General features: G+C 38.7%; 12 protein-coding genes and 1 non-coding gene across 13 annotated transcripts; 7 read left to right on the top strand and 6 right to left on the bottom strand.

Moving 5' to 3' along the window:
• Positions 1 to 175: 175 nt before the first annotated feature.
• On the bottom strand, positions 176 to 247 carry SPAR_Mtrna13D. Its single transcript has one exon. It is a non-coding gene; the product is annotated as a tRNA-Asp (tRNA).
• A 737-nt stretch (positions 248 to 984) lies between these two features.
• ATP25 (Atp25p) lies at positions 985 to 2,823 on the top strand (the record flags this gene model as incomplete). Its single annotated transcript, XM_033912511.1, has 1 exon — positions 985 to 2,823. The coding sequence occupies one exon, from the start codon at positions 985 to 987 to the stop codon at positions 2,821 to 2,823; it is 1,839 nt and encodes a 612-aa protein (XP_033768402.1).
• A 236-nt stretch (positions 2,824 to 3,059) lies between these two features.
• On the top strand, positions 3,060 to 4,166 carry MTG1 (putative GTPase MTG1; the record flags this gene model as incomplete). Its single annotated transcript, XM_033912510.1, has 1 exon — positions 3,060 to 4,166. The coding sequence occupies one exon, from the start codon at positions 3,060 to 3,062 to the stop codon at positions 4,164 to 4,166; it is 1,107 nt and encodes a 368-aa protein (XP_033768401.1).
• Positions 4,167 to 4,294: 128 nt separating this feature from the next.
• On the bottom strand, positions 4,295 to 5,188 carry SNZ1 (pyridoxine biosynthesis protein SNZ1; the record flags this gene model as incomplete). The annotated part of the gene is made up of 1 exon (XM_033912509.1): positions 4,295 to 5,188. The coding sequence occupies one exon, from the start codon at positions 5,186 to 5,188 to the stop codon at positions 4,295 to 4,297; it is 894 nt and encodes a 297-aa protein (XP_033768400.1).
• A 452-nt stretch (positions 5,189 to 5,640) lies between these two features.
• Positions 5,641 to 6,315, top strand: SNO1 (putative pyridoxal 5'-phosphate synthase; the record flags this gene model as incomplete). Its single annotated transcript, XM_033912508.1, has 1 exon — positions 5,641 to 6,315. The coding sequence occupies one exon, from the start codon at positions 5,641 to 5,643 to the stop codon at positions 6,313 to 6,315; it is 675 nt and encodes a 224-aa protein (XP_033768399.1).
• Positions 6,316 to 6,337: 22 nt separating this feature from the next.
• CTF13 (Ctf13p) lies at positions 6,338 to 7,777 on the bottom strand (the record flags this gene model as incomplete). Its single annotated transcript, XM_033912507.1, has 1 exon — positions 6,338 to 7,777. The coding sequence occupies one exon, from the start codon at positions 7,775 to 7,777 to the stop codon at positions 6,338 to 6,340; it is 1,440 nt and encodes a 479-aa protein (XP_033768398.1).
• Positions 7,778 to 8,055: 278 nt separating this feature from the next.
• UTP15 (snoRNA-binding rRNA-processing protein UTP15) lies at positions 8,056 to 9,597 on the bottom strand (the record flags this gene model as incomplete). The annotated part of the gene is made up of 1 exon (XM_033912506.1): positions 8,056 to 9,597. The coding sequence occupies one exon, from the start codon at positions 9,595 to 9,597 to the stop codon at positions 8,056 to 8,058; it is 1,542 nt and encodes a 513-aa protein (XP_033768397.1).
• Positions 9,598 to 10,139: 542 nt separating this feature from the next.
• On the top strand, positions 10,140 to 11,987 carry AIP1 (Aip1p; the record flags this gene model as incomplete). The annotated part of the gene is made up of 1 exon (XM_033912505.1): positions 10,140 to 11,987. The coding sequence occupies one exon, from the start codon at positions 10,140 to 10,142 to the stop codon at positions 11,985 to 11,987; it is 1,848 nt and encodes a 615-aa protein (XP_033768396.1).
• Positions 11,988 to 12,240: 253 nt separating this feature from the next.
• On the top strand, positions 12,241 to 13,551 carry NPL6 (Npl6p; the record flags this gene model as incomplete). Its single annotated transcript, XM_033912504.1, has 1 exon — positions 12,241 to 13,551. One exon carries the CDS (start codon positions 12,241 to 12,243, stop codon positions 13,549 to 13,551), a length of 1,311 nt encoding a protein of 436 aa, XP_033768395.1.
• Positions 13,552 to 13,682: 131 nt separating this feature from the next.
• On the bottom strand, positions 13,683 to 14,366 carry SPAR_M02070 (uncharacterized protein; the record flags this gene model as incomplete). Its single annotated transcript, XM_033912503.1, has 1 exon — positions 13,683 to 14,366. One exon carries the CDS (start codon positions 14,364 to 14,366, stop codon positions 13,683 to 13,685), a length of 684 nt encoding a protein of 227 aa, XP_033768394.1.
• Positions 14,367 to 15,515: 1,149 nt separating this feature from the next.
• YTA12 (m-AAA protease subunit YTA12) lies at positions 15,516 to 17,993 on the top strand (the record flags this gene model as incomplete). The annotated part of the gene is made up of 1 exon (XM_033912502.1): positions 15,516 to 17,993. The coding sequence occupies one exon, from the start codon at positions 15,516 to 15,518 to the stop codon at positions 17,991 to 17,993; it is 2,478 nt and encodes an 825-aa protein (XP_033768393.1).
• A 505-nt stretch (positions 17,994 to 18,498) lies between these two features.
• On the top strand, positions 18,499 to 20,187 carry VBA1 (Vba1p; the record flags this gene model as incomplete). Its single annotated transcript, XM_033912501.1, has 1 exon — positions 18,499 to 20,187. One exon carries the CDS (start codon positions 18,499 to 18,501, stop codon positions 20,185 to 20,187), a length of 1,689 nt encoding a protein of 562 aa, XP_033768392.1.
• A 33-nt stretch (positions 20,188 to 20,220) lies between these two features.
• Positions 20,221 to 21,075, bottom strand: PDL32 (putative ADP-ribose 1''-phosphate phosphatase; the record flags this gene model as incomplete). The annotated part of the gene is made up of 1 exon (XM_033912500.1): positions 20,221 to 21,075. One exon carries the CDS (start codon positions 21,073 to 21,075, stop codon positions 20,221 to 20,223), a length of 855 nt encoding a protein of 284 aa, XP_033768391.1.
• Positions 21,076 to 21,434: the final 359 nt, after the last annotated feature.

Below are 21,434 nucleotides of genomic sequence, written 5' to 3'. Positions count from 1 at the left end.
TTGGATCTTTATTTAATTTCAGACGCAATAAAAACAAACTGTCAAAAAGTATTATTAAGCCTGTCCTGGTAATATAATACCTTAAACTTCAGTAAAACTAATGTATTCAAAAATGACGCCGAACTATACATAGTGATGCTCATGCAATACAATTGCGTTCGTGAAAAAAAAAATTCTCCGCGACGGGGAATTGAACCCCGATCTGGCACGCGACAAGCGCCCATTCTGACCATTAAACTATCACGGAAGATGTCTGGGATTTTTATGCTCAAAATGATATTTCTATCGGCGCTTATAAAGCCTTTTAGGCGTAAAGCAAACCTTTCAAAAATTGGTAGATGTTTGAAAAAAGTGATTTGTGAGAAGTTGGTGAATAATTGGATAATTTGTGGGATTCCATTGTTCATAAAGGCTATAATATTGGTATACAAACTATACTACAAGTTTTTCTCGAGGCATTAGGAATCCCCAAAAGGCAATTGGTAGTTCAACATAATAATAATACTTTATCTTCTTTCCTTTTATATCTTGTCATTCATTATCCTATTACACTATCAATCCTTGCATTTCAACTTCCATTAGATTTGATGACTGTTTCTCAATCTTCTTACACTGCATGTGATACCAGTAATATTAAAACTAGTCAATAGATGATAGTTAATTCTTATTACAACAAATAGAATCACAATGATTATCGCAACCTTCGAAATGATCTCTCTTTTACGAATTCCACATCACTACACAATAGAATATTTCTGTTTTACTTGTCACAATGAATGCGTCTTGATATCTTTTCTAAACCACGCTCCTAATAAGCTTTCAATCTTCTAAGAATTACGCTTTTCATCCCGATGAAGAAGAATAGTGAGGGCCATTCGGCCAGAAAAACAGGAAAAGTGAAGCTATTAAAAAAGATCGACACCCAGTGAAGATTAAGTGTATTAGCCTGCTCAATAATAGGTTTAGAGTTCGGGATTTGTGAACATGAAAAAGCTCTGTCTACTGCCCTTCCATAGCCGGAGGATTCGTATGGCCAATATTCCTTTTGCCATATCGTTGAAGCAGAGCCTTCCCCCTCTTCATAGTCACAACACAGCAGGAAATTACTCGACGAAAGGCGAGAATGACAACCATGAACAACGCCACCTATCCAAAAACTCTACTTTTGCCCCTTTAGAGACACCCTGGTATCTCAAGATTGTTGGCAATGAAAAGGAACTAATGGAAGATAAAAAAGAAAATGGCAACCAGACGGACAAGGCAGTCGAGTTACCTGAAGCCTCTCCAAACTCATTGAGAAAAATAACGGACCTCTTGACTGATAAACTTGGTCTGGATGACTTCCTGGTTTTCGATTTACGGGAGAACAGCCCAAATTCTGTTTCAGCCGTTAATAAATTGGGCGACTTCATGATCATATGCACAGCAAGATCTACCAAACATTGCCATAAAAGTTTCTTGGAGTTGAACAAGTTTTTAAAGCAAGAATTCTGTGGTAGTGCATACGTCGAAGGAAACTTCAATGAACGACAAGAAAGCAGAAGAAAAAGAAGATTAGCGAGGAAATCCAACCTTAGTAAGTTATTAGGTAGAAGCTCTGAAGGCTCTACAAAAGACTCAAATAGTGAAGCGTGGTACATGATCGATTGTCATGTTGATGGTATTTTTGTAAATATTTTGACACAGAAGAGGCGTAATGAATTGAATTTAGAAGAGCTATATGCTCCTGAAACTGAGAAATCCAAGTTCCAAAATTCAGAGCCAGACAATGTTTCTACTCTTTCAAAGATGAACGAAATTTCAAGCGACGATAATATTCTTTTAGGCCTAAGAAGATTAGCCCAGCAAAGAAGGAGGTACTCAACTAGTAATTCAAACGAACTAAGTAAGTTAAGACACTTCCTGCAGAAGCAAGATTTTAAAGAGGCTAGTAGGATAATTTACAATAGCCCCGTTAGCCAAGCTCACAATATACGTACTTTAGAGCACATGAAGAATAGTTTAGAGGATTTTGTGGGAAAAGGGAGGGATGTAGATGTTGCTCAATGGAAATCCTTATTTGACGAACATTCAACATTGTTAACCTTAAGGCAATCGACTGTATACTGGCCATTACGGCTAGAATATGCCATACTTTTGAACAGGGCAAATCCGCAATTTTATTCGGATCGTGTTTTCCTCAAGGATTATCTACTTTTGAAAAAATCGTTGGGGCAAGAGTTAACGAGGAAAGATCTAATTGCTCTTTTAGAAATAGTTCTGAAAACGCAACACTCTAGTCATTCATATTTCAATCTAGTAAAGCAAAACAGGGTGGTGGTCAGAGCTTTGAGCTTATTTAAAGGTCTACAAAGAGAGGGCGATAGTTCAGTTCTTTACGATGAAAAAGTAATATCTCTTCTTTTAAATTCCATGGTAGCGGATGAACGCGTGAAATTAAGATCATTGTACGAGACAATAGACCACATTTGCCAAACCTTTGGAGATAAATTAACTTCAAACATGGTCATCTCAATATTACAAAGCTTAGCTAAAATCAAAGACTGGACCAAACTACTTCAAGTTTGGGAAGCTATCGCACCAACGGCAGGGGAGGGTCAGGACACGAGGCCATGGAATGAATTTATAAACGTTCTTAATCAAAGTGGTGATGGTCACATTATCTCAAAAATCGTAAATAATGGTCATTTACTATGGATTAAACGTCTGAATGTCAACTTAACGCCAGAATTACGCAGCTCCATTAAGGCGTTATTAAAGACCGCTGGAATGGAGAATTCTGCATTGGAAGAGTTCTTAATCCGTGGAGCAAACAACCAATAATATTACTTGTATATAATATGTTAATCTCCCGGCGTTCGCCTTATCTATACTTGAATCAAGATTTCATTCTGGCATATGATAATTTCATTTTGCCGCAGGCCATAACACCGGCCATCGTGTCAAAAGAACACAATTTTTCTCTCTTCGAAGCAATTTAGGTTAGCCATTATGAGAAGAAAGAACAAATGATATGTTAGTTACTCAAACTTGATTGTGACAGTCCAATTATATAAGAAATGCACACAAATGTGAAAGCGACAAGAAGGGCAATTTCCAATATTTCACCCTTCACACCCAGGTATGAGTTTCCAAAGTACAGTATGCCTCTCACCGATTTCAAGGGGCACCAACTCAAGGCTCTTAGAAAATTTGAAAGATTACTACCTCAAATGAATATGATAATAGAACTACGTGACATTCGTGCCCCGTTATCTACAAGGAATGTGGTTTTCGATCGAATAGCAAGAAGGGAACACGATATGATGAAGTTAGTGGTATACACTAGAAAGGATCTTATGCCCGGCAATAAGGCATATATAAGAAAGTTAAAGTATTGGCATGAAGAGTTGGGGGAAAAGTTTATTTTACTGGATTGCCGGAACAGAATTGAGGTCAAGAATCTGCTAAAAGTATTAGAATGGAAAAATTTCGAGCTAGAGAAAAATGGCGGTTATTTACCTATGGGGTACCGAGCGTTGATCACGGGCATGCCTAATGTTGGAAAGTCCACTTTAATAAATAGCTTGAGGTCAATTTTTCACGGATACGATCGAGAGAATATGGGAAGACACAAGAAAGTGGCTAAAACTGGTGCCGAAGCTGGTGTTACGAGAGCCACAAGCGAGGTTATTAGAGTAGCTTCGCGGAATATGGAATCAAGAAATGAAATATACTTGATAGATACTCCAGGGATTGGTGTTCCCGGTCGAGTTTCAGATCATAATAGAATGCTAGGACTAGCGTTATGTGGTAGTGTTAAAAATAACCTTATAGATCCAATATTTCAAGCAGATTACCTTTTATACCTAATGAACTTGCAAAATTTAAATGAAGGAAGAAAAGAGCTTTATCCTGGAAGCACTGACTCGCCCACAAACGATATATATGAGGTTCTAAGAAGGCTCCAAGCGAACAAAAGCCAAAACGAAAAATCAACGGCTATCGAGTGGACTAACAAATGGAGGTTACAAGGAAAGGGTATCATATTCGACCCTGAGGTACTGTTGAGTAATGACGAGTTTTCTTACAAAAGATATGTAAATAGCCAGTTAGAAAAGTTAGGAGAGCTCTCGTATGAAGGATTGTCTAACAAACTGAAGGGGAACCCCAACCAAGTATTTTAGTGAATAACATTCAGCATAAATAAGCCTATCTAAATAATTAGATAATACAGTGCGTACTAAGTGAACTCAAAGCCGAAATTGCAGGAAAGAAAATGTTGTGCTAATGCTCAGATGCCCCTTCTAAGAAATCACCAGCCAATTTCAGAAAGTCTCACACCATTGGAATCATGATTAATGGATTCGATGGATACGCCACCCATTAACTCTCCTAAGTTACTGGATACTTCCAGCAGTTTAGCGGGATTGTCGAAGTGAGTGGTAGCCTCTACTACGGCATTGGCCAACTTTGCAGGATTAGATGACTTAAAAATCCCCGAACCAACAAACACACCGTCACAACCCAACTGCATTAACAATGCGGCATCGGCTGGCGTCGCTACACCACCTGCTGCGAAATTCACTACCGGTAACTTACCCCTTTCCAGAACATCTTTCAGCAATGAAACTGGTACCCTCATTTCCTGAGCAGCTTTTGCAATGTCGTCTTCGTTCTTCAATTGTTGATACGTCTTTATCTCCTCTGTAATTCTCGTTATATGCTTGACGGCTTCGGAGACATCACCAGTTCCGGCTTCACCCTTAGTACGAATCATAGCGGCGCCTTCATTAATTCTTCTCAAAGCTTCACCTAAGTCTTTAGCACCACAAACGAATGGGACTTTGAATTTGTCCTTTTCAATGTGGTGGATCCAATCAGCAGGAGTCAAGACTTCACTTTCGTCAATATAATCCACTTCTAAAGCTTCAATAATTTGAGCTTCAACAAAATGGCCAATCCTCACCTTCGCCATAACGGGGATGGAAACGGAGTTCATGATGTCCTTAATCATCTTTGGATCTGACATGCGGCAAACCTTCCCTGACTTCCGCATGTCTGCTGGAATGCATTCCAATGCCATCACCGCACAGGCACCCGCCTTTTCAGCTATTTTAGCCTGTTCTGGAGTAACAACATCCATGATGACACCACCTTTTAACATTTGGGCGAGCCCACTCTTAATCTTAAAGTCTTCTCCAGTCATTGTAATAATTGATGAAATTTCAGTACTTTTTTGTGTAAGTTTCCTAGCCCTCCCTAAATTCCCTTGCAACAATACCACAAACCCCGTTTTATAGCTCTCAGCTTCTTTGTATTTATAGCTGTACTTCAGCCAGAATTACCGACGTAAGTGCCGGTGCGGCATGGTGTGTGTCAGAGTCATGCAGAAATGGCGGCGCCACGTTGAAAATAGTGAAAAAAGCCTGCATTTGAACGCTTACCCTCGTCGGCTGAGTCACTATGTCATGATGAGCTCTTCCTACTAGTGCCATAAATCCAAAGTGAGTCACTAGATGGCATTTACTGCAATATTTGGTCATGAATACGTTGGATGTTTCATATCTTTCTTCCAAATATCACATTGATGCAACCAAGCTTTTTTGTTTTCTTATTATTTTATCTCGTGAGGAAAAACAGAAAAGGGTATCTTAAAGCATGCACCATACCCACAGTAAAGGTTCCAGAAAATCGATGAAAACAATTGGAGTTTTGGCGTTGCAAGGCGCCTTTTTGGAGCATACCAACCATCTGAAAAAGTGTCTGGCTGAAAACGACTATGGAGTAAAAATAGAAATCAGAACTGTGAAAACTCCTGAAGACCTAACCCAGTGCGATGCCCTCATTATTCCCGGAGGGGAGTCCACGTCGATGTCCCTCATCGCTCAAAAAACAGGCTTGTATCCTTTTTTATACGAATTCGTTCACAACTCGGAAAAGGTAGTTTGGGGCACTTGTGCTGGTCTCATCTTTTTAAGCGCGCAATTAGAGAACGAAAATGCCCTGGTGAAGACTTTAGGTGTGTTGAAAGTCGACGTGAGAAGAAACGCATTTGGAAGACAAGCTCAATCTTTTACACAAATATGCGATTTTTCCAATTTCATACCTGATTGTGATGATTTTCCTGCTACTTTTATTCGTGCACCCGTGATCGAGAAGATTTTGGATCCCATCGCGGTTAAAACTTTATATGAATTGCCAATGAATGGAAAGAGTGTGGCTGTAGCTGCAATGCAAAATCATAACATCCTTGTGACTTCTTTCCATCCAGAACTTGCTGAAAATGACATAAGATTCCATGATTGGTTTATTAGACAATTTGTTTCTAATTGAGATGCCACTTTTTTCTGCGTTTCTATATTACTAGAATCTCAGAGATTTTTTCACATTGGTAAATTTCTACTCGCTTACTATCGAATAAAGCCCTAGGTACGATGATGCTATTGTTAAAAACTTCAGATATACTTTGTAGTTTGATATGGTTCAGAGCCCGAAAGGATAGCCAAACTAATGCTTGACATCGAAGGCATGTTATTTGATTAATTTCACTTTTGTCAAGCTGTTTTATTCTCGTTTGTCTGAGGTTGAAAAAGTTTGTAAATTTACTATCATCTTCCTTTATATACAATGATTTAAAAGTTTTTTTGTTCACTTTTAGTTCCTTTAGTATGTTTTCCTCGATATTCCACCACCTGATTTTTCTCACATGCTTTATTGTCAAAGACTTGAAATTTTTGGGAAAGACAATGCCATTCAAGTCGATGTAAGCTATTCTACTCAAAACGAGCGTTTGCAAATTGTCCCATCTTGTAAAATCAGCTAGTCCAGTTCTGGAAATTCGATCCATTCGCGATAGCCGTATTTCATTTATCCTACGTTTCACTATGTAACTAATCGTTTTACCAGGATTGTCTCTAAACCCATGAAAATTTATTAGCAACTCATATAATTTCTCCCCTCCCACAGCAATCTTCCGCAAGCTTTTCATAGATTCCATACACCTTATTGTCCTGATAACTGACGTACTTGTCAGCTGATTTTGCTTTGCTTCCACATTGCTATTGTCTGAATACGATTTTTTAGAAACTGATCTTTTCTTGTTTTTCAATGTGGAGCTAGATGAAGCATTTTCGTCAGAATCAGCTTCACTATCGTCAAGATCTCTCTCTTCTCCTACTTCTTCATCTTGTCCAAATTGTATTTCTCTAATTGTTGTAAATAAATCTTTCTGTTCTAGAATTGATAAGCACTTGCCTACTATTTGTGGAGTTAGATTATCGATATTGAATTGAATATTATTTACGTTAGGCAAGCCAAGCTCGCTATAAGCAGCACTGTCTATCACCCACATCTTGTACTCTTTAAAAGTATACCAAACTTCTAGCATACTGGCCTTATTGAAATAAGCCAGCCGAAGTTCGTTATCGAGGTACGTCCATTCGAATGCACCAATGAGCGTTCCATCATATAGATGGTTTACTCTCAAACAGTCCAAAACTAAGCAATCATAGCGCAACCAAAATGCATATTCAAGCCATTTTTCAATGAGTTGTGGAGAGTATTCGAAAATGTTCAAATACGAGGCAAAAACAGGATACATATACCTCAATAGTTTCTTAGATCTCTTAGATCTTTTATAACCTGGCTTTCCTGGAAGCTCCACATCATTAGATTTGTATAATATATCTATTGGGTATGGATGTGCTCCGCAAAAATTACCATTTAAATGAAAGTAGACTTCTTTTCTAATGTCAATTGGTAATTCTAAGAATCTAATTGGATTAAAAGAAGGCATCGAGCGACATTTACGTCTAGGGGTTTACTCTAATCTTTTTAGTATAACATCTCATCTCACAAAGTTTGTTTTCAAGACCTCGAAGATGGTAAAACGCGAAAACGTATTAAAATACAAAGCTCTTCAAAATGAAAACTATCTTATATACAAGATTCGTTTCTATTAAAAAAAAAAGAAGAAGACATTATTTTTCGATTACTTTGAAGAAGGTTTATATATGCATGCCTGAATATCTATAAAAATAGATAAAAACTTAAATCTATATGCGAATACTTTGCTTAACTCGTCAAAAGTTGGAGCATACCTTCAATTCTTTGAGCTTCTTTGGACTTATGAATTTCGTGTCTAACTTTAGCTTTCAAATCTATCATCAATTCTTGAAGAACTGGAGAGCTTTCTAATGTATTCCCATATAATTCTAAAACTACAGCGACCCAATCCGCGACTATAGATGCTGACCTCACATCTTCGATACCTTTTAAGCACCAATTCAGTAGCGGCTCTAATGTAGATTCGTCTCTACCATACAATGCTACACGAATTTTCCCACGTTTGCGTAGTTCTTGAAGGACAGTGAGTGTCAACTCTTTGGCCATACCCGGTACAAAAGCATTGTCTAGCGCTTCACTCCATTTAAACTGATTTATGTTCCTTTCGAATGCACGCATACGACGTTGAGATCTTACCTTATCATTGTGGATTATATGCTCTTGATCACCTTGGTATTCTGATCCTCGCATCATTCTTTGGAAGTTATTACTCTTTACATTCTTATTTGAGCTTACTGGTGCACTTTCTTTATCGGAAGTACGTTTCTCCTTCTTTTTGGTTCTGATGGCTAGTAGACCTGATGATAAACCAGCTATTAAATGCCTATTCCCTTGTGCAGTACTAGGAGAGACTGCACAACTTAGTACGGGACCCGAAAATTTCCAACCAAACCTGACTTGGAAATTGTCTAAAGGATCAAAAACTTTTACATGCCCATCTAACGAAGAAGCAATCAATGCTGATTGCATTGGAGAATCAAAATTCTCAACATAGTCCAAGCATGTGACAGCCTTGTTGAAATTACCACGTTCGTATAATTTCTTATTACTGGTCAAGTCCCAAACTTTAAAGTTATTGCCACCGCAAGAAACGATTTGAGTTGGGGATACTGCAATAACATTCTCGATAGGTTGATCATGATTCAGAGAATAAATTGGAGTGGATCCGCTGGATCTTGTATCATATAATCTAATCAAACCATCATATGAACCTGTTGCAACCAAATGTGGGGCAGCTGGAATAAATGATAATGTACGGACATAATCAGTAGCTCCTGTAAGTTCTAATTGTGGCTCATATGCGTTGGATATATCCCAAAGTCTTGTCACTCTATCATCACTTGCCGTAGCTAGAACTTTATTATCTTGGGTATGAAACTTCGTAACATGTGTAGGATGTGTGGATGCGTTTATAGATAAAAGGATAGTTCTTGGATTGTAACTATCGTATACGGACACTAAACCGGTAGCATCACCGGCACAAAGCAACTTACCATCACTTCTAAAAGATGCAGAATAGACAACATCTTTAAATCTTGAGAAGGTTTTGATTACCTGCCTTGTTCTTGAAGAGAATATTTGAACCCTGGTCGAGGAGGTTACTGCAAAATCATGAGGGTGTTGAGGATTGAACGATATGTGAGTGACGCTATTATGTTCTTTAACCAGTTGTGCGGAAGTGTATTGACGCCAGTAACGCTGCTCCGGAGTAGTCTGTTGAGGCAATAACGGAGCCTTTGAAGTAATTATTCTAGGCCTGGCAGTGGACATGTTATATATATATATATTACTATCTTTATGCTTGATCTTGGTAAAAACTCTTTCAAGGGCCTTTCATAAGTGATGAGCATCATCTTTTTTCTTTAAAGCTCGAAATTTTTCAAAATTTTTCAGTTATCCCAAAAATTTTTAAGATTGAATCATCACTAATTACGAGGTGTAGGCGACAGAAACTTAAACATAATGCTTACCTAGGCGCGAATAACTAGAAACTGAAATGTGTCTTAGTACTGGTTATGACTTTCCCTTCATTGCCAGAATCGAACTTTATCTTAACGTTCAGAAACGCCACTATGGACCTCTCATACACAGTTGTTAGTTTTCGAAACTGTGAAATGTATATGATGTACGGATGTTTTCACCCTGTAATTTGCTACCTTTTCTGCTAAAGGCATATATCAGATCTTTGATTAATGATCAATATTTATTTGTGAGGGAAAACAACTCACCGCTGATTCACACATCTTTTACAGCTTGCAAATTCACTTTTGAAGGCATAGTAGCAGGAAAAAATATCAAAGAAAACAAAAATAATGTCATCTGTCTCCTTGAAGGAAATTATACCACCTCAGCCTTCGACACAGCGTAACTTTACCACGCATTTGTCATATGACTCTACAACCAATGCAATTGCTTATCCATGTGGCAAATCTGCCTTTGTGCGTTGTTTGGACGACGAAGACAGTAAAATGCCCTCAGTAGTACAATTTACTGGCCATGGCTCCTCAGTAGTCACAACAGTGAAATTCTCTCCCATTAAGGGTTCTCAGTATCTATGCTCCGGTGATGAATCCGGAAAAGTGATTGTTTGGGGGTGGACTTTCGACAAAGAAAGCAACTCTGTCGAGGTGAATGTTAAGTCTGAATTTCAAGTTTTAGCAGGTCCAATCAGCGATATATCCTGGGATTTTGAAGGGCGAAGACTCTGCGTCGTGGGGGAAGGTCGTGATAACTTTGGTGTTTTCATATCCTGGGATTCTGGTAACTCCCTTGGTGAAATTTCGGGTCACTCGCAACGTATTAATGCTTGTCATTTAAAACAATCTAGACCTATGAGATCGATGACAGTTGGGGATGATGGATCAGTTGTCTTCTACCAAGGGCCTCCATTTAAGTTCTCTGCCAGTGACAGAATACATCACAAACAAGGTTCCTTTGTAAGAGATGTTGAATTTTCACCGGCCAGTGGTGAATTTGTCGTTACAGTAGGATCTGATAGAAAGATTTCATGCTTTGATGGTAAAACAGGTGAGTTCATCAAATATATAAAGGATGACCAAGAGCCAGTTCAAGGTGGTATATTTGCGTTATCGTGGCTTGATTCCCAAAAGTTTGCTACCGTAGGGGCAGACGCTGCCATTAGAGTTTGGGATGTCACAACGTCAAAATGCATTCAAAAATGGACCTTAGACAAGCAGCAACTGGGCAATCAACAAGTAGGTGTTGTTGCAACTGGAAGTGGAAAAATTATTTCTCTTTCATTGGATGGAACTTTAAGTTTCTATGAACTTGGACGTGATGAGGTTTTGAAAACTATTAGTGGTCATAACAAGGGTATTACTGCATTAACAGTCAACCCGCTAATCAGCGGGTCATACGATGGTAGGATTATGGAATGGTCTAGCTTTTCCGTGCACCAAGATCATACCAACTTGATTGTTTCATTAGACAATAGTAAGTCGCAAGAATACTCCAGTATTTCTTGGGATGATACTTTGAAAGTGAACGGTATTACTAAGCACGAATTTGGATCACAGCCAAAGATTGCTAGCGTAAACGATGATGGCTTGGCGGCAGTAATTACAAATGATGATGATCTGCTAATATTGCAATCTTTCACGGGCGATATTATCAAGAGTGTGAGATTAAAGTCGGCGGGTTCTGCCGTTAGCATGAGTCAAAATTATGTTGCAGTTGGCTTGGAAGAAGGTAATGCTATCCAGGTATTCAAATTATCAGATTTGGAGGTCAGTTTTGAATTAAAAACACCTCTTCGCGCAAAACCCTCCTACATATCAATTTCGCCATCCGAAACATATATCGCTGCCGGAGATGTTATGGGTAAGATATTACTATATGATTTGCAATCAAAAGAAGTCAAAACTTCGAGATGGGCTTTTCATACTAGTAAAATCAACGCCATTTCATGGAAACCTGCTGTAAAAGGCGCAAATGAAGAGGAAATTGAAGAGGATTTAGTTGCCACTGGTTCTTTAGATACTAATATCTTTATTTACTCCGTTAAAAGACCCATGAAGATCATTAAGGCGTTGAATGCTCACAAGGATGGCGTTAACAATCTTTTATGGGAAACACCAACTACTTTGGTTAGTGCTGGTGCGGACGCATGCATCAAGAGATGGAATGTTGACCTCGAGTAGGACCAGAATATAAAGCAAACAAGTACCTAACTTTACAATAAATAGATATACAAAAGTCTCTACACTGCTTCTGAGCGCTGGTTATGTAAATTGTGCCTATTACCCGAATGTTTGACTATTTTGCTCCATTTGAAAAAAAGCCCGTTCAAAATATCAAACATGTCAATGTGAGCAGACGAAATACTACAAGAAAACATAAGAATAACTGAATACAGCATATTTTCTTTTCAAGGAAACGTACCAGCCAGTAGAAATGTCAGATTCAGAGGGCGGTCTAGCTTCCGAAGTTGAACATGAGAAGCGGTCAAGATCCACTAGTAACAGACCCAACTATGCAATTGACACTGAGGATCTAGATATTGATGAAAATGACGAGAATGAAGATGATGACTATAGAGAAGAAGAGGCCAATGAGGGAGTGAATGAGGAAGAAATTAGTGATGAGGAGGAACAGATAAATAGAAGTGGAAGAAACAAAAGGACGCACGTGGATGAAGGGGAGGATCTATCAGAGGATAAAGGCGTTACGAGATCTGGAAACCGTCAAAAGTCCAAAAAACCGGTGTTTCCCGGAATCGACGATGTTGAGGAGAACCTAAATCCTTTGAAGGTACTCAATGAAGAATATGTTTTACCGGATGATCCCGAAGGTGAAACGAAGATAACTGCAGATGGTGATTTGTTAGGAGGCAGAGAATTTCTAGTGCGCACTTTCACATTAACCGAAAAAGGAGATCGAAAATTTATGCTAGCCACCGAACCAGCTAGAATAGTGGGTTTCAGAGATTCATATTTATTTTTTCAAACTCATCCTAACCTTTACAAGTTTATTTTGAATCAAACTCAAAAGAACGACTTGATAGACCGTGGCGTTTTACCTTATTCATATAGAAATAGACAAATTGCTCTTGTTACCGCTAGAGGCGTGTTTAAAGAATTTGGTGCCAAGATCATTCGTGGCGGCAAACATATAACGGATGATTATTATGCTTCTGAATTAAGAACAAAGGGAAATGTCATTGAAGGTAAACTTGCCGGTGATCCTATTGATAAATCTGCAAGGGCCTTGGAAACCATGATGTATTCTGTTTCAGATAATGGCATAAACCCTGCAAAAAACCAGGTGGAGTTCTTTGAACACAGGCCACATGGTCATATGAGTAATTCTAATATTATTGCATCAGGTAGTAAGCTGAGTTCGACAAATTGGCTGTATCAGCATTCTGCTGCGTGTAGTAGATTTAATAGTGATTTGTTTTATGATAGAGTGAAGGTTCTTCTTGTAGATCAGCAAGGCTTAAGAGATGCATACACGAATACATTACACATACCAGAATCTACACAGCCAACCACTGTTTTAGGATGGAGGAGATCAAAGAATGACAGTCCCAGTGACACAAGCATTGTGTATGAAACCGTTATACACGATAACGATTTAAATAAACCGACAACGGGTCTCTCGGAGATTCCGAAAGAGATCTATGAAGATGTTGTTGATGAAGAAGTTTTAAATGCTATCGCTGAACAAAGAGGTTTTGAAAAAATAAACGACGAATATGTTTAGTATACTTATTGTAACTATATAACAAAATGTATCTTTAAATCAAGATAAAAAAAATCATATATTCTCAAATTGTTTTCTTTTCTTGATTATTTATTTACTTTTATATGCCTATCCTGTGTAAATAGATTGACCTACAAACTCTGAATAAATTTTTCCATTGGCTCGTCGCCATTTACCAATGAAATAGTTTTCCTTACCGTTGCGTTCGGGTGTAACAAGCTTTCCACAATAAAAGAAGCTACATCCTCCCTGTTAATAGAGTAGTTAACAGAAGCTTTTTCTTCTAGCTTGTCAAGGGGTTGCAACAGGCCAGTACCTTTGTTTAATTCCAACGATCCAGGCTGCAAAATAGTGTAATCCAAGGTGGATTCTCTAACCTCACGGTCAGCAGATCTTTTCGCAATATAGTATTCACGCAAACCCTTAATATTACACCAAAATTCCCTGTCCTCCGCCTTGAGTGCTGAAACAAGGACAAATCTCTTGATGCCAGCCTTTTCACATGCTTCAGCAACTTTGATACACCCGTCTAGATCAACAGTGAAAATTCTTTCCATTCCCTTACCACCTGCACCTGCGCTAAAGACCACGGCATCATAACCTTTAATAGCATCTGCAATCTCACTAACGGGAGCATTTTCTATATCTGTCAAACTAGCATCAACACCCACTTCGTTCTTGAAATATTCTACTTGATCCTGTGATCTAACGATCGCCAATGGTGTTGAAAAACTGTTGTTTGCCTTCAATTGACCTATTAATAAACGCCCAACTTTACCACTGGCACCGACAACTGCAACTTTCATAGGAGACATTGGCCTTTTTAGTTTGTAATGTGTTTATACTGGTAATGCACGTTCAGTACACCTATTTCGAGTGAAACCCATTTAAAATGAGCGTTACTAAGGGACTCTATATATATATCCATACCGTAAGTGTGTCCTTACGTAATAAGTGAAGAGCAGCCCCTTGCAGTTGACAGCGCGACACAATTTTCGTACCAAACAATTACAGGTTGCGATAACACAAGTTTGAAGGGGGGTTTGTTGTTGGGGTTATTACTAGCTTCTAACGTTGTCTCTTCGCATTACTGAAAGCCATGGAGCGGTACTTGCTCTGCTCGTTTGTGTTCTGTGACAGACAAAAATGCCCATCAGCAAGTTTATGCGAAGGACATAATACATCCTTGTACTTTTGAACTCAGAGGATTTCTGTTTCATGATATACTTTTACAGTTCTTGCGGGCTATCTAAGCTAAACGCGTTGAGATGGGTTGGCATTGGATATAACCAGAAATCTTTTAGGTACGTTACGGATACATATCTGTAGATATACCTCACTTGATGTTCCCAAATTTGTCAAAAATAGTAGTATACGGGTACACCGAGTGGACTGACTCTCGATTTTGCCCTCTTTAATCGTAACTAAGGGAGTGTGTCATTGGGCGATGTCAAGAATCCTTTTACAAAACCTCGCAGCAAGATAATATTAAATGTAGAAAATCCACCAAAGAAAAACAAACGAAAGTTATCATCTGCCTTTGGATGATCTGATCTTCTGAGTGATGATACATGTCCCCCTTTGTGTAGTCCGTCTTATGCTCATGTACGTAAGATCCTGTACAGGTGTACATTATTTTGTCCGGCGTCTTGTTTGGATATCCCATCCGGGCACATTTCTTAGTAGAATAACGCAATGCACATATCGGTTCTTCTTATATGAAAATTCGTTCTGGTAGTATTCAGTGTCTTGTAAGGTTATATATACTAAACACCAAGTTATCAGGCATCACTCTGTGAATATATTTGTCTTTTGGTCCTTTTTCCTCATATTTTTTCTCGTGATAACGATCTTTAACTTTTGCCACTATAGTTTTAAAGGAAAGATTTTGAATTGCCAACGAATACAATATAGTATACTCAAGAGTCTTGGCAAGCAACCTTTAAAAGTTAGAAAGAGTACCAATGCTGCTGCTTTCTTGGTCAAGAATTGCCACCAAGGTAGTTAGAAGGCCCATTCGTTTTCGGCCCTATTACGGGTTGCCTCATATTAAGAGTTTACATACTCAATATCGGCTACTTAATAGCCTACAGGAAAATAAGAGCAATAGAAAGAACGAAGACAATAATAGGGACGCTAGGCTTAACGGAGAAATTCCTACAGACGAAGAGGTTGAGGCAATAAGGAAAGAAGTAGAAAAATATATCGAACAGGCTAAAAATAATACCATACCCGCTAACTGGAAAGAACAGAAACGCAAAATTGATGAAAGTATTAGGCGTTTAGAAAATGCTGTATTGAAACAAGAATCTCACCAAATTCAAGAAGAGAAAAAGGGAAAAGAGGAAGGAAATGAACATTCGAAGGCCAAGTCAAATACAACAAAAGAGCAGGGCTACTTTGAGGGTAATAATAGTAGAAACATTCCGCCACCACCACCACCGCCCCCCCCTAAACCGCCTTTGAATGATCCTAGCAATCCGGTGTCGAAAAATGTTAACCTATTCCAAATAGGATTAACTTTTTTCCTCCTTTCATTTTTATTGGATCTCCTCAATAGTTCTGAAGAACAGAGTGAGATAACGTGGCAGGATTTTCGAGAGAAACTATTGGCAAAAGGTTATGTTTCTAAATTAATTGTGGTCAATAAGTCCATGGTGAAAGTGATCTTAAATGACAATGGAAAAAATCAACCCGACAATTACGGTCGCAATTTTTACTACTTCACGATCGGCTCCATTGATAGCTTCGAACACAAACTTCAGAAAGCACAAGACGAACTGGACATCGATAAGGATTTTAGGATACCTGTATTATACGTTCAAGAAGGTAACTGGGCTAAAGCTATGTTCCAAATCTTGCCAACTGTTTTGATGATCGCAGGTATTATTTGGTTGACAAGAAGATCAGCACAAGCGGCAGGCGGTAGCCGTGGAGGCATATTTGGTCTAAGCCGTTCTAAGGCTAAAAAATTCAACACTGAAACAGACGTTAAGATCAAATTCAAGGACGTTGCCGGTTGTGATGAAGCTAAGGAAGAGATTATGGAATTTGTTAGCTTCTTGAAAGAACCTTCTCGTTATGAAAAAATGGGAGCAAAGATTCCTAGAGGTGCAATTTTGTCTGGTCCTCCAGGTACCGGTAAAACCCTACTTGCAAAGGCGACTGCAGGTGAAGCCGGCGTGCCGTTTTATTTTGTTTCCGGTTCAGAATTTGTAGAAATGTTTGTTGGTGTTGGTGCTGCAAGAGTAAGAGATTTGTTTAAGACTGCAAGAGAAAACGCACCTTCGATTGTGTTTATTGACGAAATTGACGCTATAGGGAAAGCTAGGCAAAAGGGTAATTTTTCAGGTGCCAACGATGAGAGAGAGAATACGCTGAATCAGATGTTAGTAGAAATGGATGGTTTTACTCCAGCCGACCATGTTGTTGTCTTAGCTGGTACCAATAGACCCGATATTCTCGATAAAGCATTACTAAGACCTGGTAGATTTGACAGGCATATCAATATTGATAAGCCTGAACTTGAAGGAAGAAAGGCTATTTTTGCCGTTCATTTGCATCATTTGAAACTTGCGGGGGAAATATTTGATTTGAAAAATAGGTTAGCGGCTCTGACGCCAGGCTTTTCTGGTGCTGATATTGCCAACGTTTGTAACGAGGCCGCGTTAATTGCGGCTAGAAGTGATGAAGATGCAGTAAAATTGAAACATTTTGAACAAGCTATTGAAAGAGTCATTGGTGGGGTAGAACGCAAATCCAAGCTTCTTTCTCCTGAAGAGAAGAAAGTGGTTGCTTACCACGAGGCTGGACATGCTGTATGTGGATGGTATTTGAAATATGCAGATCCTCTTTTGAAGGTCAGTATTATTCCACGTGGTCAGGGCGCATTAGGTTATGCACAATATTTACCAGGTGATATTTTCTTGTTAACAGAACAGCAACTTAAGGATAGAATGACAATGTCTCTAGGTGGAAGAGTTTCTGAGGAATTGCATTTCCCATCAGTTACCAGTGGCGCGTCTGATGACTTCAAAAAAGTTACTAGCATGGCTACGGCAATGGTCACAGAATTGGGGATGAGTGATAAAATTGGTTGGGTCAACTACCAGAAGAGAGATGATAGCGATTTGACAAAACCATTCTCAGACGAGACAGGTGACATCATCGATTCCGAAGTATACAGAATTGTCCAAGAATGCCATGACAGATGTACGAAACTGCTTAAAGAAAGGGCAGAAGATGTAGAGAAGATTGCCCAACTACTGCTGAAAAAAGAAGTCCTAACAAGAGAAGATATGATTGATTTACTTGGTAAGCGTCCTTTCCCAGAACGGAACGATGCTTTTGATAAGTATTTGAACGACTACGAAACGGAAAAAATCAGGAAAGAAGAAGAAAAAAACGGAAAACATAACGAACCTAAGCCATCTACAAACTAATTGATATTTCAAAATGCCAAAACGAAAGAAAATTGTTCTGCATATCTTGCTTATTTTATGAAAGCCAGACATTTTTCTTTTTTTGGTACAGCACTGTCATGTATTTACCATATAATCTAATCTAAAAACATGTAAATATATATACGTGTATATGTGCACCTATATCTATATATGATTAAATTGCTTCTGTCAGGCTGTCATTGGCTAATACACGCGATGTTTTTTTTATCGCTGATTCCACGGCTTGGCCCTATCTTATCTTCAGTATTCGCATCATACACTTTTCCACTGCGTCGTTTTGTTGGATGATATCTATCCGACAATTAATGTAGGTCAGCTTAAGGGCCGGTGATAGAGAAGAGCATGCGGTTCCATTTCAGACCAACCCACATTACTAAAATATAAGAATACAGCAGCAATTTTCTTTTATCGAATAATTTTGTTTTTTGTCTCCTCTTTGTTCTTCACTAAGCTCAGAGCACTAGTTGTTGAGGGAACAAGAAGAATGCAAACACTAGACGAGACTTCAAATCTACTTCCCCCTCCTGAGGAAGCTGAAGCCCCTCCTTTGGAGCAAAAATTTCATGAATACAATCTGTCCTTACCGAAGTTTCCCATTTTGTTTTCGCTATGGTTGGGTAGTTTTTTGAGTTCTCTGGATAGTACTATTGTCGCAAATATAATGAATAGAGTTGCTGAGGAATTCTCCGAATCCAGTAGAAAGCAATGGATTGCGACAAGTTTCCTTTTGACAAATACTGCTTTCCAACCTCTTTATGGTAAGCTTTCTGATATAACAGGGCGGAAGTCAGCATTATTAACCGCTCAATTTTTCTTTGGCCTTGGGTGCTTATTGACATGTTTTGCCAGAAACGTTACGGAATTCTCGATAGCAAGAGCAATATGCGGTATTGGTGCAGGAGGATTGAACGCTATTAGTAGCATTGCTGTTAGTGACATATGTACTGCAAGAGAGAGAGGTGTTTACCAGGGATATGCGAATATTGTTTTCGGGTTTGGCCAGTTACTAGGTGCTCCTTTGGGTGGTGTATTTATAGAAACCATTGGATGGAGGGCCCTTTTTGGTGTCCAAGTACCCGTGATAATGTTGTGCGCGGTATTAGCAATCAAGAACATTAATATTAAGCTATTCCATGTTCCTCCTCTGAAGGAAAGATATACGTTAAAGAACTTGTCACGTATAGATATATTTGGCTCGTTAAGTTTGGTGGCGACCATCAGTGGAGTGTTATTTTTGTGCTCTAGTCAGTTGAACAAGCTGTATTTAACATTGTTTACCATTGGTAGTTTTGTTGTCTTTATCCTAATTGAGCGTTATTACGCGACTGAAAAAATCTTACCATTCGAGCTATTGACTCGTTCATTCTGTTTGAGTTCAGCAGTAACGGTTATATCCTCATTTGTTGTATTTGGTGAGATCTTTAGATCACCAATCTATTTACAATTACTTCAAAATATCAGTGTCACGAGGACCGGTCTCTTTTTGATTTTCCCCTCCATATCAGTTGCAGTCGGATCGTTAGTAACAGGATGGGTATTGCGGAATACGAAAATTAATCTAGCACACTGTGCATACCAAATCATTTTTGGTGGTATGATAACACAGCTATTGGGTTTAGGTTTGGGCTATTTACTGCTTTTGCACTTGAATCCTGATTACACCGTATATGATATGCTTGAGTCTATCACATTTAGATCGAACTCGATTTGGTGGAAATTGGTATATGTGTTTGCATCAGTTCTCGTTTCTTTTGGTTACGCTTGTCTATTGGTGGCCACGTTAGTAAGCATTGTATTCACCGTCAAAAAATCACAGCAAGGGACCATGACTGGTGTCTTCTACCTGTGGAGATCCATTGGTAACGTCCTTGGTGCGTCTTTAACTTTAGTGTCCTATGAAAATAGCCTGTCGTCCATGCTATGGAATTATATGTTCAAAACTAAGCGTAACGACGAATATCACTTTACCAAAAAGCAGTACTATTCTCTGATCAATGATTCCAGTTATTTGAGAGGGCCCAATTTCCCGACGGATATATTTGTTCGCATCCTAGATGTCTATAAAAAGGCATTTCTGATTTCCTATATTCCAAATATAGCCCTGGCAGTAGTTGGAATTGTCTTATCGTTATATTTAGTGAAACATACTTACAAACGTAGTTCAAGTTCCTGAGAAATAAAAAATTAGACATTATATTATATATCTTTATAAATCCAAGGTCAAGATCCTTCTAGGAATAAGCAGTTCTATTGCATCTTTTTCTACATTGAAGGATTTCAGCATTTCGATATCTATTCCTAGTTTTTGGCACTCTACTTTGCAACTTTCCGGGAAAAAAGGTTCAAACGGATATCGTAAATAATACATAATCAGCACATTTTTCAGTTCTTTGCTCATAAGGTCTCCCATCATATAAAGTCTTAATGCAAAGGCCATACTCTTGCAACTAATAATGGGTGGTACGCCTGCATACCCCGTACATAATCCAGGAATAATGAGGCCATCAATATCTTTTGGAGAATGCATCAAAGCATTCCACATGGCGTTGAAAACCGGTTCGAACCCCGTCTTGAGGGGATTCTGTGGATCAAATATAGGAGCTGATGGGGCTACGACGGTTGGAACATGAATGATATACCTAATACCATCCCTGCATTCGATTGTTTTCTCTTCAAGACATCGCTGCAAATCAATCACTGTTGCAGACCCCACAGTATGATATCTTCCTCCAAGTTGATTCCTGAACCATGTCTCAAAGGGCTTCCCTCCGAAATAATTGTACAGGGCTTTATCAAACCCTCCTCCAAGATAGCCATATGAGTTGCCTGGTGAAACAATTGCGTACGAGTGGCCATGGTGGATTGCGTCACCTTTACGCATTGAATCCATAAGAGATTGAAGGTGTCCATGATGAATACAAAGATATTTATCATTTTGAATATACGCATGAGGTATAGATTCTCGCCAGAGACTGGCAACTGTTTCGTTTGTATCACATAATATTATTCTCATTTTTTTTACCCCATTCAAAAGCGACCGCCTGTTCAGAGAACCTGTCATAATTATGAATGTCTACAGTTTTTCCAATTTTTCCAGTATAATAATGAGGACGGTTTGCTTGTTTAGAATTGTATTATGAGCCATTATATGTAGGGGATTCAATTCGTAAAGTCAAACCGTTAACAAGAAAACACCCACACCTGAAGTTTTTACGAAAATAAAAGGCTTCTAATATTGCTTGCCGCTATGGACACGAAAATTTGCTGTCCATTCGAATAAACTTGTACTTGACTGCAGTTAAAACGGCAAAAAAAGCATAGCAAATGGGGATTTCTTGATTATTCATTATTAAAAAAAATCCTTTATATGTTACAGTGCAATGGAAGCCATCGTTCAGAAGTTGAATGAGCACAAAAAGA

The sequence above is a fragment of the Saccharomyces paradoxus genome, chromosome XIII (assembly GCF_002079055.1).
Source record: "Saccharomyces paradoxus chromosome XIII, complete sequence".
NCBI classification, from domain to species: Eukaryota; Fungi; Ascomycota; class Saccharomycetes; order Saccharomycetales; family Saccharomycetaceae; genus Saccharomyces; species Saccharomyces paradoxus.
This window is presented reverse-complemented; position numbering and strand designations above follow the sequence as displayed.